Here is a 16,623-nt window from a genome sequence, read left to right on the forward strand (position 1 = left end):
CCATCATTAATTTGAACATACTGGGTAAATAACTCAAACCTTGAGGTACTTCAAGGAGTTCAAGCTTTTTCAAAAAACACAAGGGTATTTTGAAATTTTTTTCAAATGCGACGATGTGAGGGGTCCGTTAAAATAATTCCCTTAATAATAATAATAATAATTAATATAGCTCACTGTTTAACCAATCGTTGGCTTTGCCAAACGCATTTCTAAATAGCCAATAGTCAAATAGCTAGCACATATAGCCAATACAAACATTCAGTCAATTCAGTTAAGTTAAACAACTAACAACCAATTGTCAAACAAGACCTTTATATTAATCAACTCAATTTCTACCAATAAAACAAAGCTTTATAGTATTTTCATTTATTTATTTTCTAGGATCCTCTCCTATATCATTGAAGTCCAAAAAGCAGCAAGTGGTCATTAGTGATTTAGTTCAACAAGATAACAAGTAAACATAATCTAAGCGATATAAAGTACTATAGCCTTGTTTATATGGACTAAAGTAATGATGGCACTGGGCCGACCCATCATGGAAAGAAGCACGACATGGCACGACACGGTATGATGTGTGAGGGTCGTAGCCTCGTAGGCTGCCTTTATTTGGGAGAAGCACAATAAGGCACGATACGGCCAGTCTCGACACGACAAAGCATGCTAAAATCAATGCAATTTTGTTTAGGCACGCAAGCCCGATACAATGGCACGTGGACCTGAGCCATGCACGGGCCAACCAAAAAAAGGCCTAAGTCCACGATGATCTAAACCAAAACCTAAAGCCCATTACAAACATTAGCGTTCATCCTTAAATTCCGAATTAAAACCCTACAACTTCATCTTTCGAACAAATTTTTTCGATTTCGTAAACAGTTCTATACAAAAAAGAAAAAGAACTTAGAAATTGAATTAAATCTATTTGTCGAAAATTTGTAAGTTTTTATTTTTTGTTTTTAGATATTCAATCATTCAATGTGTTATCACTATTGCTATTGTTATTTCGAATAATAAAATTCTGCATTGAAGTTTCGTTAAAAAAAACAAATTGTAATGAAATTTGTGTCAATGTCAAAATTTATTGACCATTTTGTTTATTTTCAGGCATTCGATTGTTTTAATTAATTTACCTTTTTCTTGTTTCGCAGCTAAAATGGCGTCAGAAGACACTAACATTGATATTCCTGAGGTTTGTGTTCTTGTTCTTATTTAACCCTTAATTTTCTTTTTTATGAATTAAAGTTTAGTAGTATTGAATTATTGATATGCGATTATTAATGTTTAAACAATCAAAATGTTACAATTTTTTTGGTAGAAAGAACTGACATTGATTTAAACAATTTTGTAATTTTTTTAAATTTTTTTTTATTTTATTGCTGCAAATTTGTTCGAGTTTTGGGGTGTGCGGAACAATATCATTATGCTTATCAAAGCTCCCAAATTGTAAAAAGTTGTATAAATGGGTGTATCATGCAATATGTTAACTTTTATGTGATTTGAAGTGACTACGCTTATATGAAGATTTGTTTTCTTACGAAATAAGAAAATACTAATTAATATTGTGTAATAAGTTAACTTTTTGTGTGATTTGAATTGACTAAGCTTATTGATACGCTCTAAATTAATATTTTGTATCTTGCGATATGTTAACTTTTGTGTGATTTGAAGTGACTGAGTTTATTGATACGCTCTTTGACATACTCCTTTTTACGGGTACATGAGTATCCATATAAAGATTTGTGTTATTACCTTTTGAACGAAAGGAAAAAAAAAATTATATTGTGTGAAAACCTAATTTCGATTTGAGATGGCTCACATGGAATCGGTTTTCATATATGCTACTTAGTGTTTATAGCTAGGCTTTGTTTCACTGTAGTTCAGTTAAGTAGTTGTATTTTTCTTAGATTCGTTGTGGTGTAAATTTTTTTTTTTTTTTTTTAATTTTTTTTTTTATATATTTTTTCAGTTAGCTTCATTTGATCCAACAAAGAAAAAGAAGAAGAAGAAAGTTACCAATGAAAATGTGGAACCCTTGGCTGATACAATGGAGAACATGACAGGTATAACCTGAATTACATTTGATTCATGTGTCCCATGTATTCTTGAATATTTTCTTGGGTTTCCAATTTGGGATTGCTGAAAATTGTGTTTATTTTCTTAAAAGACATACAATTAAATGACATACAATTAGAGTTGTCAGTTTCTGACCCGAACCGTTAAACCCAACTATTTCGAACCGATCCGAAAAGGAACTGAACTGCTTAAAACCCGTTTTTTGGAAACCGAAAACTGACCCGACCCAATTTTTTCCAACCCGAAACTGAACTAAATCGAATTTGTGCGAATCGTTACTAACCCGACCCGGTATCAAGCCAAACCGTTACAACCCGAAACTGAAAGCAACCCAAACCGATTACGCCTAAACCCGATAGTAACCCGACCCATTTTAAACCGAAAACCGTTAAAACCCGATAAAAATCCGATAAACCTGAATCGTTTCAACCCATAACCCGTTGTGACCGAACTGGTTATAATCCGTAACCCGTTGTGACCGAACCGTTTACGACCTGTAACCCGTTGAGACCAAACCGTTTAAAACCTGTAACCCGTTATTACAACCTGTTACGCAATACGTTTATGATCTAATCCGTTTCAACCCACTACTCGATAAACCCAACTTATTTATGACTTGACTTGATTATAACATGACCCGTTCCTACCCGTTATCTGACTAATTCGACTCGATAATCATCCGACTCAATTTTAACCCGATATGATTTGATTAGAAACCCGCATCAAATTGGGTAAACTCGTTTTCAAACCAACCAAGTTCAATCTAAACCGATTATAACCTGAAACGATAATGATTGGACCCAATTTTACCCGATCTGTTTTGAACCGAAACCCATTTTCGAACCGACCCAGTTTAACCCAAACTGATTATGACCCGAACCAATTACGACCCATCCTGATTAAGACCCGAACTGTTTTTAACCGATACCCAAATTAAACGGGCTAAACCCGTTTTCAAACCGACCCGATTCAACCCAAATTGATTATGACCCGAACCGACTAGAACCCGACCCGATAAGGACCCGATCCGAATAGAAACTGCAATTACAAAAACCAAACCGAACTGACTCGATAATTTTCAAAACCGACCCAAAACCGACCCGCTAATTATTTCAACCCGTTATAAACCGACCCGTTATAACCCGAAACTGATAAACCCAACCCAAACCCGAACTGTTTACCCGAATTGACACCCCTACATACAATGTAAGAAAATGAGCATGATTAGTGTTAAATAACAGTTTTCAGCATGTTAAATGATGCGGGTCCAGCAATACTGACTTTTACATTGTGCAGTTTCTGATGGAGCTGATACATCATTTGCTGGTTTGAAGAAGAAAAAAAAGAAGCCGGTAAGTTGCTCTCTAGGTTCTTGTTATCATTCATGATCCTCTGATCTATTGTATTTTTTTGAGCTGCAAAAGTTTTTTAGCTTGTAGTTGTTATTTTCAGGTTGACCCAAATTTGTTTGATGATGATGTTGGTGAAGGAGGAGAAGTGAATGATGGTAAGTGCATTTTTCCTGTTGGTCTCAACTTGCCTTAAACTAGTCCGTATACATTCGTTCAGATTCTTATTGAATGTTGTTCTATAATTTAGGAGACATTGGAGAAGATGGACATGGTGATGAATGTGATGAGGTGCAACTACCTGAGTTTCTTTGGAAGGGGACTGACAGAAATTATGTTTACGAGGAAGTAAGTTTCATGACTTACTATTACTGAGCTTCAGAGTAGTTAATATGCCACTGCTAATCCATAGTATAGTCTATCTGATAGCCTAGGATGCAGTGTCTATTGTAGTCTAGCCCCTTTAGCTGCAAAGAGGTTGCTTAGTGAAACCCTTGGTTGTTGGTCCAAGAGGTTGCTAACCAGTCCATAATAAAGAAAGACAATTTCAAATTTGGTTAAGGCGATGTTCTTCTCACCTTATATTTCATTTATTACAAGTCTAATGAGTTTAGATAAGTTCTTATAATTATAATATAAGGTTAGGGTTAATATGTTTAATAAGATAACTTTAGTATTACAAATACAATATATGTAAGTTGAGGAATCATATTTAACAAGAGTTTTGAAAAGCCAAGTTTAGGGCTAAATAAGTATAGTTTTCTATTCTTCACACATTCTTTTCACTAATTTTAGATCTAATAAGTTTGAAATAATACTATTTTTGGGTCGGTAAGTTTAGGGGTGATATCTTCAAATGAGATAAGTGAAATATTTTAGTGAAGAGTACCACCTTGATATGTTATAGTCCATAATTGTCCCTAACTCCTCATACAGGCTCTTTTTCATATTTGTTGACAATGGATAATGACCTGTATCTTATTTCATATTTGTTGCGGTGTAATATTAGTTTCATTTTATATCAATTGCCTATTATTTTTGAAGTCCCCTTATATTAATTATTATTTTGGCCCTTAATACCATTTACTTTTGCTCTCATATTGGGATATTGCAGCTTCTAGGAAGGGTGTTCAACATTCTCCGTGAAAATAATCCTGAATTAGCTGGAGACAGGCGCAGGACAGTCATGAGGCCCCCACAAGTCATGCGGGAAGGAACCAAAAAGACTGTTTTTTCGAATTTTACAGACCTTTGTAAGATGTGAGTTTCTTGGATTTTTCTGTATGCAATTGCTTCATTTTTTCCTTTATTATTCTTAGCAGATTATATTCCTTCCAGTGATTCACCGTATATTGTCAAATTATTATCATCACTCTTCTAAGAAAACCAAGAATATGAAATCTACTTTACACTTGCTGCTTTTTTGGGCATAAGTTACTTTTCTTTAATAAACAGTCCCATTGAATATTTTTGGTATCTATAATTATGATTTTTGTACAGGTTGGTTGATGAATGTTGTGCTAGCTAATAGCTTATTCTTTGTTCTTTGTTATTGTCTCCCTTCACTCTGCTGAACCAGTGATATTCTTTAGTGCGTTCATATAATTTACTCTATTCATTTTTTCTTTTGTGATCATGCTATCTGTCACATGTGTCTTGTCTTGTTGTAATTTTTTTGATTCCATGGAGTATCATGTTCTAACTTCAACCCCTTTCCAGGATGCATAGGCAACCAGATCATGTGATGAGCTTTTTCCTATCGGAGTTGTCAACAACTGGTTCCTTAGATGGACAACAACGTTTGGTGGTAAAGGTAAGATTTGCCCCAAAGAATTTTGAAAGGATATTAAGAAGTTATGCCAGTAAGTACTGTTTATTTACTTCTTAATAAACACTATACATATGTTTGGCTGAATGGGTATATAATTACGTTAACTTTGGTAGTTGGTTTTTTTGTATACGAATATTATTTCGTACACAAAGCATCTTCAAATCTTCTTAATTTCCTGCAGAAATTTTCTAATTCTGAAAAAAACTATTCTTTAGAAAGATTACCCTGAAAAGGCATTTACCTTGCTGCATTATGAGTCATATAGGAGTATATTGTTATAATTATCTGTTTCCTTATAATTAAACTCCACACTGTCTAGAGGCTTTTATCTGTTTGTTGGCTTTACTATTGCAATTCCCTACTGTTAATTTTTTTTTTCTTTCTCCTGTAGATGAATATGTTATTTGTATGGGCTGCAAGAGTTCGGATACCATTCTTTGCAAGGAAAACCGTCTATGCTTCCTTAGATGTGAACAGGTAAATTTTTGTTAATTTATGCTTTTATTCTTCTTTGTATTATAATAGTTTGTTTTTCCATAGTTGCTTTTTATGTTATAATTTATTTAGTTTGTGCTTTCTTGTTTTCCACTCTAACTATTGAGTATGGTTTTATTTCCAAGTCAATATCTGACTAGTCTTCTCTACTTATATTCTTTGATTTAACAAACTTGTGAAAATTCTGTGTCATTTAAGCCATTCTACTCAGCTGCAAATATATTTTCTTTTACCCAGTGTACTTTTGCAGTCTAGGAAGCCATCGACAACTTGAGATTATTATTTGTTTATAATTATGATATGATTACATTGATGCCAGTGATTATCTGGATAAATGGTGACCTAAACCATATGAATATATCATGATAAATTGACTTTGTTCAACGCCTTGTTATCTATGCTGCACAAATCAATAATTAATCTGTGTTTTTGAGGTTTGGATCAATTACTGTTCTGTTAGAGATATTTTATTGGGACTGTTGGTTAAAATGAAACTCATTTAGATGATCTTTCCAAGAGAAGGGGCCTGTGATGATCATTCAAAATTTGCCTACATTGTCTGATATAACAATGATAAAGCTACATTTGTGTCTGAGGCCTTAATTTGTCACATTTATTGGTTTGCCTTCTTTCTATCTGCTATTTCTTTTACATGTTACACCCTTCTCAGTAGAAAATAACTAGGAATAGAGGATTTTGTATGTAGATGAAATTTTTTTATTTGCTAAAACCGCATTTGAATAGTTATCAAATACTGCTTGCATCTTAAATTAAAAAAGTATCCATTTATATCATGAGCCTCAACTGGAGACTAAACTTTACCGCACTTATGAAATTAAGGCTTTGATTGATTGATATCATGAGCCTCAATTCTCATGGTGGGCAAACTATAGGGTAGATGAAGTATTTTAAAGGCCTGTGATGATATTTAAATAATTGCCTACATTGTATGATTTTACAATGATAAAGAAATTTCTGGGTCTGAGGCCTTGCCATGACATTTATCTTGATGTCAACATGTTTAATCAGATATGAAAGTCATTTTGGTGAGAGCATGAATTTGACAAGTCCTTAGGTTGTCTTGTAATTTTAAGTTATTGGAATATGTCGGGGTACTGGTGTTAACCTTTTTGAACAATTTTCTCGTTTTCTATTCTACCTACCCCATCTGCTTTTAAAAAACAAAAATTCAAAAGAATCAGAAAAAGAATAAAAGATTGTGCATGCAAGGAATGTCTTTAAATGGTTTAGTATACTGTTAAAACTTAAATTACTGGGGTGGTTACAAGTGAAAGTTTGATGTTTGTCTAAGAAAGGGGCCTGTGAAGATCTTTCAAAATTTTTGCCTACATTGTCTGATGATACAATGATTAAACTATTTGTGTGTCTGAGGCCCTAATCTATTGCTTATCTTGGCTCACCTTAATTCGAGTTCATATTATTATACTTCGTAATTTTGTTGAAGACAAATGTCATTTTTTTTTTCAAAAAACTTAATTAATGCGCTGATTGGTGTCTCCAATTTCTCTCTTCAGTTTACAACTTGAGTTTTTAGAATCTAATAAATTCTTCTTTTCGATGCCCAAGTTCAGTCAAATCTTTATGAAATTTAAAGAAAGAATGCTGGACTTGAGTGTCAACATGAAGATTTAGATGGACTCGTCTAATTTAAAAATTCAAAAATCAAAGATAGTTTGGGGACTCCAATTGGCGCTTTAATCAAGTTTTTTGATTGAAAGAATACGATTGTCTGATGATACGATGAGTCGACGATAAAGATATATTTTTGAGTTTCATGCCTTAATTTATCACTTATCTTGTCGCACCTTCTTTCTCCTCACTAACTCCCCAATAAAGCCATAAGGTCAATATTTGCAGCGATCATGACAAAAACGTGGATTTAGGATTTTGATGATTATTGCTTTATAGATCTTGATCAATTGCAGCAGCTATCACTTTTGAATTTTATTAAATTCTGCTTGCGTCCCTAGAAAGGCCAAAAACTGTCAGTTAATGTTTATCAAATATCTTGGTCCGCCATCTCTTTCATAACCAAGGACATTCTACTTGCATCCCTAATATAGTGTCGTTGAAATTTAGTCTCAAGGCTGACAAGCTTTCTTTTACTGAGAATTTTAGTTAAGAGTACTACATTACTACAATGGCCTTTTTAACAATTTGCCTACATTGCTGTGTCTTTTTACTTTTTAATCCCTCAATCCTTGATTAATCTTTTATAATTTAACGAGTATAATAAGATAAATAGAATAAGTTCTAGTTAATTCCCACACTTTAAATTTATATGACTATATTTGAAATATATGGCTACTTGTAATTTATTTTTTGAACTTAGTACCTTAAATGCTGTCACATTGTAGATGAGGCCTGTGATGATCTTTCCAAATATGTCTACATTGTTTGATTTCTCAGTGATTAGAAATATGAAGTCTGAGGCCTTGGTAATTTGGTATACATGGTTGTGTAATTTCAGTTGAGAGGGACTGTGATGACCTTACAAATAATTTGCTTATATTGAGTTGGACTGAAGACGTGAATGTTGCTTGAAGAGTCTTTGTTTTTATGGTTATATTCGTTTTAACTCCCCTGATCCCAATAATATTTCCTATTTTAAGAAGATAAAAATAAAAAAATCAATAGAGTAAGTTTTAGTTAAATATTTGGCACCCACTTGAATCCATCCAAATATATGAGTTATATGCTTTCATTGTATTTATGCTTTTTTTTTTCCACAAATACCCTTGAGTTTCAACTTTACTCATCAAAAACCCATAAAAATTTTCAATTTCATCATAAACCATTTAATTTCTTGAAAATGTTACATGTCCTTAATGACTAACACCCTCAACTTTGTTATTCATTAAGGTTAGTTGTGCCATGTGTTAGCTTCTGATAGGTTTTAAATTATTTTTAAATTGATTAAGAACCAATTAGAGCCTGACATATGGCACTATTAACCCTTAATGACTATCAAAATTACGGAAAAAGGCATGTACTGACATTTTTGTGAAACTTATGCATATATATAGTGAATTTGAAAATTTTGATGGGTATATGGTTAATGAAGTTAAATTCAAAGGTATTTCGCGAAAAAGTTGTTTTTATTTATTTATTTTTAAGTTATGGTTAATTGGCTACTTTGAAATTTGTGATTTCATTGTTATGTCACATTGTTGATGAGGCCTGTGATGATCTTCTGAAATATGTCTACATTGTTTGACTTAACAGTGATAAGAAAATATAGTCTGAGGCCTTCTTGTTATATACTTCATTGTTCATTCTTTTTTTATTTGAAATAGTTTGATTTTTGAGCTACTCACAATCATCTGCTTTGAATGTCTTTTGTGATTTTTATGTAAGAAAAAACAAATAGTCATGTGAGATCTTGTTAATTATCTGATTGAGAATTTAAGTTATTGATGGTTAAGTTTTGGTAAAAATCAATCTGTAGTAACTGCATGACATATTTTTCTTTTGATGCAGTGTGGCTCTGCACGGTCTGTAGCTCCTTTTAATCGTGGGTTTGTTGCTCGTGTTGGTCGCCGTAGTGCTCAGTGATGGAGGATGGTATTATTCTCTGTATAGTTTATAAAGTGCTCGTTTTGGTCTTCTGGGTTTCACTTCAAATAAATTTTTGGCAATAGTAGTGTGGTGGTGGTGGTTTGTTGGTCAGTTGGTCGGTACAACGTAATAGATAGATTACTCACAAAATTAGAATATCTTGTAATTACCAGTACAAGATCATAAGTGGATTACTTTTGATTTGATACCATGTATATACATTTGAAATCACAGGTATTCAGTATAAAATTAGCTTCTAATTTGCATATTTTCATTTTATTTGTTTTATTGTCTGAAAATCGCTGCAATTGACAGCAATTGAACCAACCGCCCTTTCATCGATTCTAAGCATACTTTTCCCGTCCACCTTGAGCTCAATTGAGAACTCTCACAGTGCAAAATTCCTGATCTGATAACGAAAAGTGTAAATGTTATGATCTGTTTCAAACCAGACATAAGATCAAGTATTTGTGCAACAAAACTTGAAAGGATATGGTGAATAGCTTTATTTTATTTATCCGAAATTTTGGGTCACAGATTTCAAATTCAACATTTATTTACACTTCTCAATTCTCTCTATGAGAGCTTCATGAAGTGATCTCAAAGAAAGTCACCAAATTCTTTGAAGAGATTTTCATTCTCCTCCTTCGACCTTGGACTAGTAGCCGGCGAATCAACCAAAGACATTTTGGTCCATTCCTCTGCAATATTGAGAACACACTCTTTCCCACCAACAACTGGTTTAAAGCTTGGTTGAATTTGTTTGTTTTCTAACTTCTTCCAATTGATGCACTTGAACCATTTATGGCTTCTTATCTCATCTTCCCCTTGAGGTCCACTTCCCAGCCGCTTGCTCGGTTCTTTTGTTAGCAGCTGCATCACATAGAACTTGAAATGAGAACTTTTGAAATGCATTATAAACTGAAGTTTTTACTGAAGTCGTTACAAAATCTTACCCCTTTTATTAGAGAATGTGCTTCACTTGATAAAAAAGTAGGTAACTTGATCTTGTCTTTGATTATTTTCTGCTGTAATTTGAATCTGTTTCCACCACTGAAGGGTAGCTGTTACAGCGGAAAAACACGAAACGATTAGCTGAATGCTTCAGTGAACTGATAAGTACATATGATTAAGTGAATAAGGGTGGAAAATATGGTAAACCTTTCCAATGAGCATCTCATATAAGAGAATCCCTACGCTCCACCAATCCGCAGCCTTATTATGCCCTTTGCCAAGTATAATTTCAGGAGCCATGTACTCAGTTGTTCCGCACAAAGAATTTGATCTTGTTGTGTCGTCGAATTGTTTTGCTAGACCAAAGTCAGTCAACATTATCTGATCAAGGATGGAAATGAAAGAAATTAGTGCCTACACTTTCTTGTTTGAATGGAAATGTAAAGGGGTTATAATTTAAGAAAAGGACATACATGGCCATCCGCGCCTAATAGAATGTTCTCTGGCTTAAGATCCCTATGCATGATGCCATTATCATGTAAGTATGCAACTGCAGAGACTATCTCAGCTGCATAAACTCGAGCCAAATCCTCCCTGAAATACAAAAGTATAAACACATCAAGCTAACAAGCATTACATGTTCTCCAAACTCTGTACATGCATTAACCTTCCCTAAAGTTTCAGCATATGAAAAATCTTGTTACACTTTTTAAAAAAGTACGATTAATAACTGTGATTACTAACATGTTTCGACTAAAATAAAAGTGACTAGGACACGATAGAAATAACTAAAGCTAAGGGTGCTGTTGTAAAATTATGTCATATCCTTAAGTAAGGTTCTGAATTATATATTTCATTTTCTTATCTTAGACAAAAAGGTTATTATATACAATCATGTTTGTATAAGACCACTATACAAAGTACAAGTATTGTATATTCCTAAAGACTAAGCACTAGCCAAAGTGACAAACTGCATTATTTCATACACTAGTGGAAATTTTGCACTCTGAGTCACATAAAATTACCTGAATAAGCCATGTTGAAGGAGCTGAAAGAACAGCTGACCGCCATTGACAAAATCTAGCACAAAATACAGCCTATATTTCGTCTACATAACATAATGAAAGAAAATCAGTAGTTAGAGATATATGTAATGTTGTGATTAACAAGTCGCGTTACATAATGAAAAAGTCCTAATCCTGTACCTGAAATGTGTAGTTCAGCTTAACAATAAAAGGATGATCAATCTTCATTAGTATCTCCCTCTCAGATTTGATGTATTCAACATGATTCTTTTCGATTATCTTGTCCTTTGCAATCACCTTCATCGCGTAAATCTCATCAGATGATCTCTTCCTAACTTGATAAACTTTCCCAAAAGAGCCCTTGCCCACAACTCTAAGCACTTCAAAATCCTTAACCCCAACAACACATACTGATTTTTTGTCAAGATCCAAAGACGAAAGCTCATATATTCCATTATCTATTTGAGGGTAATTCGAGTCCTTGGAATCGCGAAAATAAGGATCAATTGAGGGTTGCACTGATATTGGACCAAAAACATCAGCAAAGTTCTGAATCCCAACACAATCTGATGCTAATACCACCATTTTTTTGGGTTAAAAATTGTGAAACAAGGGCTTTGATGGGTTGTTTAGTGTTTACAGTCTTGTTTCGAGTTCGAGTTAAGGGAAGTTAAGGAATGGAATGAGAGTGCCTGAGAAACTTGGAAGTGAACAAACAACCAAAACCCAGAAAAAGCAACTGTTCTTGTTTCCCTGTTTGTGGGAAACAATTGATCTTGAACCACTTCTTGAATTCATCAACTTTACTATGAATATTTGATCAAATCTGTAATCATTCGAAACAATTATATTGAAATCATCAATATATAATTATAAAAACAATTTTATGACATAAAAAAACAAAAACAATTAAATCCCTTTTAAACAGAATTCATAATTGAAACATATACAAGTATAAAAATCAACCGTCCAACAATTACTTCCAAATTTAAAAAGATCAAAACTTTCAATCATTCAAAAATAATATTTTAAAAAATTAAGTAAAACGAAGTAAATTCCCGGAAAAATCAATCAAGAATTTAAAATTGTGAATATACCCGCCCAATTAATAATTATAAGGAAATCTATGACTATTTTATAGAAATAAATCAATGGAACTTTAATTGGTACGAGTAGCAGAAATAAAATTCAATTAATAATTGAAAAAAAATTTAGCAAAAAATAGTTGATCAAAGACAAAAAAATACACACGCAACTATAAAAAAGAAAAATTCAAGTTGAAGATGATCAATCATATGAAAACAAACAATTAATCCAATATAATTCGAATTATGATTCGGGTTGTTTGCTTGGTTTTCTTTCCTAAACCAAAATTCGCCGTGATCGGGCGAATTCGATAAATTCGTAAAGTAACAAATTAATAAAATTCAGAGTGACGAATAAAAAAAAAAATCATACCTTTGATAATGGCGCGGCGAAGTGGGGATGTTTGGAATTGGGATGAGAGTAAATAAAAACAGAGAGGATGCGTAAGCGTTACGCTGCTTAAGAAAAAGGGCACGTAACTGAATTAACGGAATTTATTGCCCACGTGTTGGGTTATGATTGGTTGTTTTTTTTTTGTAGGTACTTCCTCCGTTCTTTATTACTTGACCTATATTCCTTTTTGGGAAGTTTCTTTTTACTTGACCTGTTTCCTTTTATGGCAAATACAAAATTATACTTTTACTTATTTACCCTCATGACCATTTCAACCATAATAGAACACTTTACTTTTTAACCTTTTATATCTTCCTCTCTTACCTCAGTCAACACTCCCCCCTCATTCCTCCTCCACCACCATCACATCCTCCCTCTTTTCTCTACTGTATCCATGGCAGCCACCACAAACCACCAACTCACTTTTTTTTTTTGAAACACCACCACAAGTCCACAACATTTATAGCCTATGAAACAGAACCGAGTTCGGGCACAATTTCTCGGTCCGATTCGCTGCCGCCTTTTCGAAATCGATTCTTATCCTCCCAAAGCTTCTTTCTCAAATGAAATGCAGTAATTGCAGATTTATGCAACCCAAATTCTTCCGCAAAGTTTACCAAGAGCCCAAAACCGAGGCTAAGATGGTTGAATTTGGCCGCCAATTCTAGATCTAAAACAAAAACAACCAAATTCAACCTTCATAGCCTTAATTTTGGATCTCAATTTCTTAAATGTTGTTCGGATGACGGTGATCGGATTATGGGTATTTTCTTTCTCTTTCTCTTTTGTTGCCTTTATTTCGGTGGTGGTATGTACAAAGGGTACGATCTATAACCACCACAACCAAATCGAGTTTCAATCTTTCAATTTCTTTAAACTTACTCATGTATGTGATGGTGGGGTACTGGGGTATGGTGGTGGCGGCCTGAACGGGGGTGGTGAAGGGTAGTGTTTGTGGTAAAGTGGTGGTTGTGGTGTGGTGTAGGCGGTTTTGGTGGTGAAGGGAGCTTTGTGGTGACTGTTGAGATGTACTCCGTAGTACTGTATGTGTGGGTGGAGGGGAAGGGTGGGATTGGAGGGGTAATTTGGTCCTTTAACCTTTATTCTTACTCTGCCTTAAAACTTGTGCCTATTTACAATAGGTCAAGTAATAAAAAACAGAGGAAGTAGTTTTTATCTTTTTATTTGGAAGGTGGGTTGCTACAAAGGGATTGTTATTAATATTTTTTTTTGGTACAAGTAAAAGGGATTATTATTTAGAATATTTTTGTTCGTTTAAATAAACATATTTTTTATAAAAAATTATATTTTGGTTTTTATTTTAATTTATCTTTAATTTGGGGATTGGGGGTGGATTTGTTGGGATGATAAGATTTGATGAAATGATTAGCTGTCTTGGTTTGAAGAAATGAAAGTAGCAAGTGTTTTCATGTAGGTTGCCTACTCATCTTCCTGCCAAACCCTTAAAGGGAAGGGAAGGTCAACTTGTAGTATCTTATGGAAGATGGAACAATACAACTATACAAGTATACTACTAGGAATATAATCAATGATAATAGGCCAAATTTATAAACATTTTTATAATATAGGTATCAAAAAATATGGTCATATGAGATTTAGTGTTCTTGTTGCATCCGTATCAATGTGTAGGTCATCGTGAGTGCTGAAAGAATGATTTCCCTTAATTTAGTGCCAATTACTCTAAGTCCAGATTGGGGAAACTTGTGTTTAGGATAAGTCGTTGATTTTAGTTTGATATCTAAGATCGCATAATTAATTGCACTTCAGCTACTCTCGGAGGTTGCTCGAGATAATTTTTGCTTATTGTAAATTAAGTGAAGGTCTATATATGTTTCATATATGTTGCTTCGGGTGTAAAACAATAATCTTTGATAATATGATGAAGATGGGCCGATGGGGGTTCAGATAACTTTGTTGTGATTGTGTTTGAATTAAATGGCTATACAATTAACATGTAAGCTAGCCTCGGGAGTTTATCCAAGAAACCCCTATAATGCTAGTTAGCGTGTGAACAAGGTCGTGACACAGGTCCAATCTTATAGTGTAACTGTGCAAGTGCTAGAGTGTCAAGTGAAGGGATATTTGTGTGTTAGCTAGCCACACACAAAACCTGCTGGAATTGATCGCGAATACCTTGGGATCTCCAAGTGACGCCTATGCTATTTATAATCATCTACTTGTATTAGATTAAGGCATTAAGCAACTGGGTTTTACCTGCGTTGGGCCTTGGATGAGAAATGGAAATAAGAATAAGATGCTTTTTTCATCCTAGATTGGGCTTTAGTAGTTTTAGGCCCGAATTGAGTGTCATTTTAGTGCCCTGTAAAAAAAATACTTAAGTGCTTTCAAAATAATTGTTTTATACCTTTATAACTCATTTTTACAATTTTTACTTATGAAAAATTAAAGATCTTAATGGTAAAGTTATGCATGGACAAATATGGTAAATTTTTTTTTTTTTTTTTTGACAGAGGACAAATATGGTAAATATAACAATAGATCAACCTAGAAGATGGTAAAATATTTGATTTTGGTTCAAAAAAATGCTTGTTTAGTACTCATACTGTGAGAAGCTAAGACTTCATTCCCTTATACTTTCTCCGTTTCTTTAGTCACATAAAATATAAACCGTTGATATTTTGAAAATATATATCGTAAAGCTAAGTATCTAATATATCCCTCATGACTTTATTTTTCATTATGTATAAAACACAAAACACGGTCAAAGAGAAATGTGTGAATAATGCTAATATTCACAAAGTTTTATATATGGATGACCATATCGTGTGGTCTGGGTTACTTATTTAGGGGTTATTTGGTCAGACCACACTCACAGTAAACGTGCTAAAAGTCAAAACGAGTCCGTAAAAAAAGGTATGACCGGTAAATTAAAGTAACCTACCGTCCTCATGCTAGCTTAGGATTCTTCTTCGATAGACTAATCAATTATATATGACGTAGCATCAACTTAGCAGCTTTTCTTTTTTTGACAAGAACTTACAAGTCAAATTTGCATAATTGCAGTTCCAGCACATTAGCTAATCTTGACATGATTACTTAATTTAGTATTTATACTTTGTATATATTTCCTGTTCTACTTATACAATTTCGACTCTTCTCTTATTTCTTTAATCGTCATATGCTATTCATGATGCATGTGAACTTCCTTTTTGATCGATATAGTATTTGTAACTAATTTTCAAATAGATAATATAATCATAGTTGCTATTTTCGTAATCAAATATTTTTTATTTATTATACATGTACTTATATAACAGGTTAAATAATTGTACTACAAGTTTTAACATTGCGAAGTTTTGAGCATTTCTTCATCACTAATCTTTCCTTAATCGGTATCCTAGCTTGTACAACCTCCGTTTTTTTAGTTAACACGTATTCCTTTTTAAAAAGTTTCATTTTAGTTGACACATTTCTATTTTAGGTAAGGTTTGTATTGTTAAATAACAATTTTTCTCACACCCTTTTTTCTCCCAAAAAAGACCCCACTCTCTTTTCTCTCTCCTCTAGAATAAAATTAGCACACCTTCCGTCTCTCCTCTAGATTATTTCACTAGTTCAAATTTTTTTTCTTTTCCAAAATTATCAAACACCATTATCAATTGATGAACTGCTAGAGCTAGTCATTTTTTAGTACTAGATTGATTGTTGTTCTGCCTTATCATGAATCACAATGTTTAGGAGTGCACTAGAAAACAATTTCTTATGCAAGACTAGATTCACTTTTAAGGACCTCACTCAGATCGTAGAAGAATGAGGTTCAGATTGTATGTGGTATAAGATAATTTGAACCGACAATATT

General features: G+C 33.4%; 2 protein-coding genes, 4 non-coding genes and 1 pseudogene across 7 annotated transcripts; 6 read left to right on the forward strand and 1 right to left on the reverse strand.

Moving 5' to 3' along the window:
• The first annotated feature begins 832 nt into the window (after window positions 1-832).
• LOC145595625 (eukaryotic translation initiation factor 2 subunit beta-like) lies at window positions 833-9,572 on the forward strand. 2 transcript variants are annotated; one of them, XM_081652041.1, is made up of 10 exons: window positions 833-932; window positions 1,146-1,186; window positions 1,964-2,057; window positions 3,367-3,422; window positions 3,523-3,577; window positions 3,670-3,767; window positions 4,534-4,679; window positions 5,139-5,281; window positions 5,642-5,727; window positions 9,247-9,572. In XM_081652041.1, the coding sequence occupies exons 2-10, from the start codon at window positions 1,151-1,153 to the stop codon at window positions 9,319-9,321; spliced, it is 789 nt and encodes a 262-aa protein (XP_081508167.1). In that variant the 5' UTR covers window positions 833-932; window positions 1,146-1,150; the 3' UTR covers window positions 9,322-9,572. The 2 variants fall into 2 exon arrangements, with proteins under 2 accessions (XP_081508167.1, XP_081508168.1); XM_081652042.1 differs by having other exon boundaries at window positions 5,139-5,232.
• LOC145596341 (small nucleolar RNA SNORD34) lies at window positions 6,266-6,347 on the forward strand. The gene has a single exon (XR_014103185.1). It is a non-coding gene; the product is annotated as a small nucleolar RNA SNORD34 (small nucleolar RNA).
• LOC145596338 (small nucleolar RNA SNORD34) lies at window positions 6,656-6,737 on the forward strand. The gene has a single exon (XR_014103183.1). It is a non-coding gene; the product is annotated as a small nucleolar RNA SNORD34 (small nucleolar RNA).
• On the forward strand, window positions 7,060-7,143 carry LOC145596342 (small nucleolar RNA SNORD34). The gene has a single exon (XR_014103186.1). It is a non-coding gene; the product is annotated as a small nucleolar RNA SNORD34 (small nucleolar RNA).
• Window positions 8,125-8,204, forward strand: LOC145596340 (small nucleolar RNA SNORD34). Its single transcript, XR_014103184.1, has one exon. It is a non-coding gene; the product is annotated as a small nucleolar RNA SNORD34 (small nucleolar RNA).
• LOC145596339 (small nucleolar RNA SNORD34) lies at window positions 8,942-9,019 on the forward strand (annotated as a pseudogene).
• Window positions 9,573-9,814: 242 nt separating the features above from the next.
• Window positions 9,815-12,874, reverse strand: LOC145595627 (serine/threonine-protein kinase AtPK2/AtPK19-like). The gene is made up of 7 exons (XM_081652043.1): window positions 12,762-12,874; window positions 11,484-12,129; window positions 11,304-11,386; window positions 10,752-10,872; window positions 10,486-10,659; window positions 10,281-10,388; window positions 9,815-10,197 (listed from the first exon to the last, which is right to left on the reverse strand). Exons 2-7 carry the CDS (start codon window positions 11,886-11,888, stop codon window positions 9,925-9,927), a joined length of 1,164 nt encoding a protein of 387 aa, XP_081508169.1. The 5' UTR covers window positions 11,889-12,129; window positions 12,762-12,874; the 3' UTR covers window positions 9,815-9,924.
• Between the last annotated feature and the right edge of the window lie 3,749 nt (window positions 12,875-16,623).

This window comes from Chenopodium album, chromosome 19 (assembly GCF_948465745.1).
Source record: "Chenopodium album chromosome 19, dcCheAlbu1.1, whole genome shotgun sequence".
NCBI lineage: Eukaryota > Viridiplantae > Streptophyta > Magnoliopsida > Caryophyllales > Amaranthaceae > Chenopodium > Chenopodium album.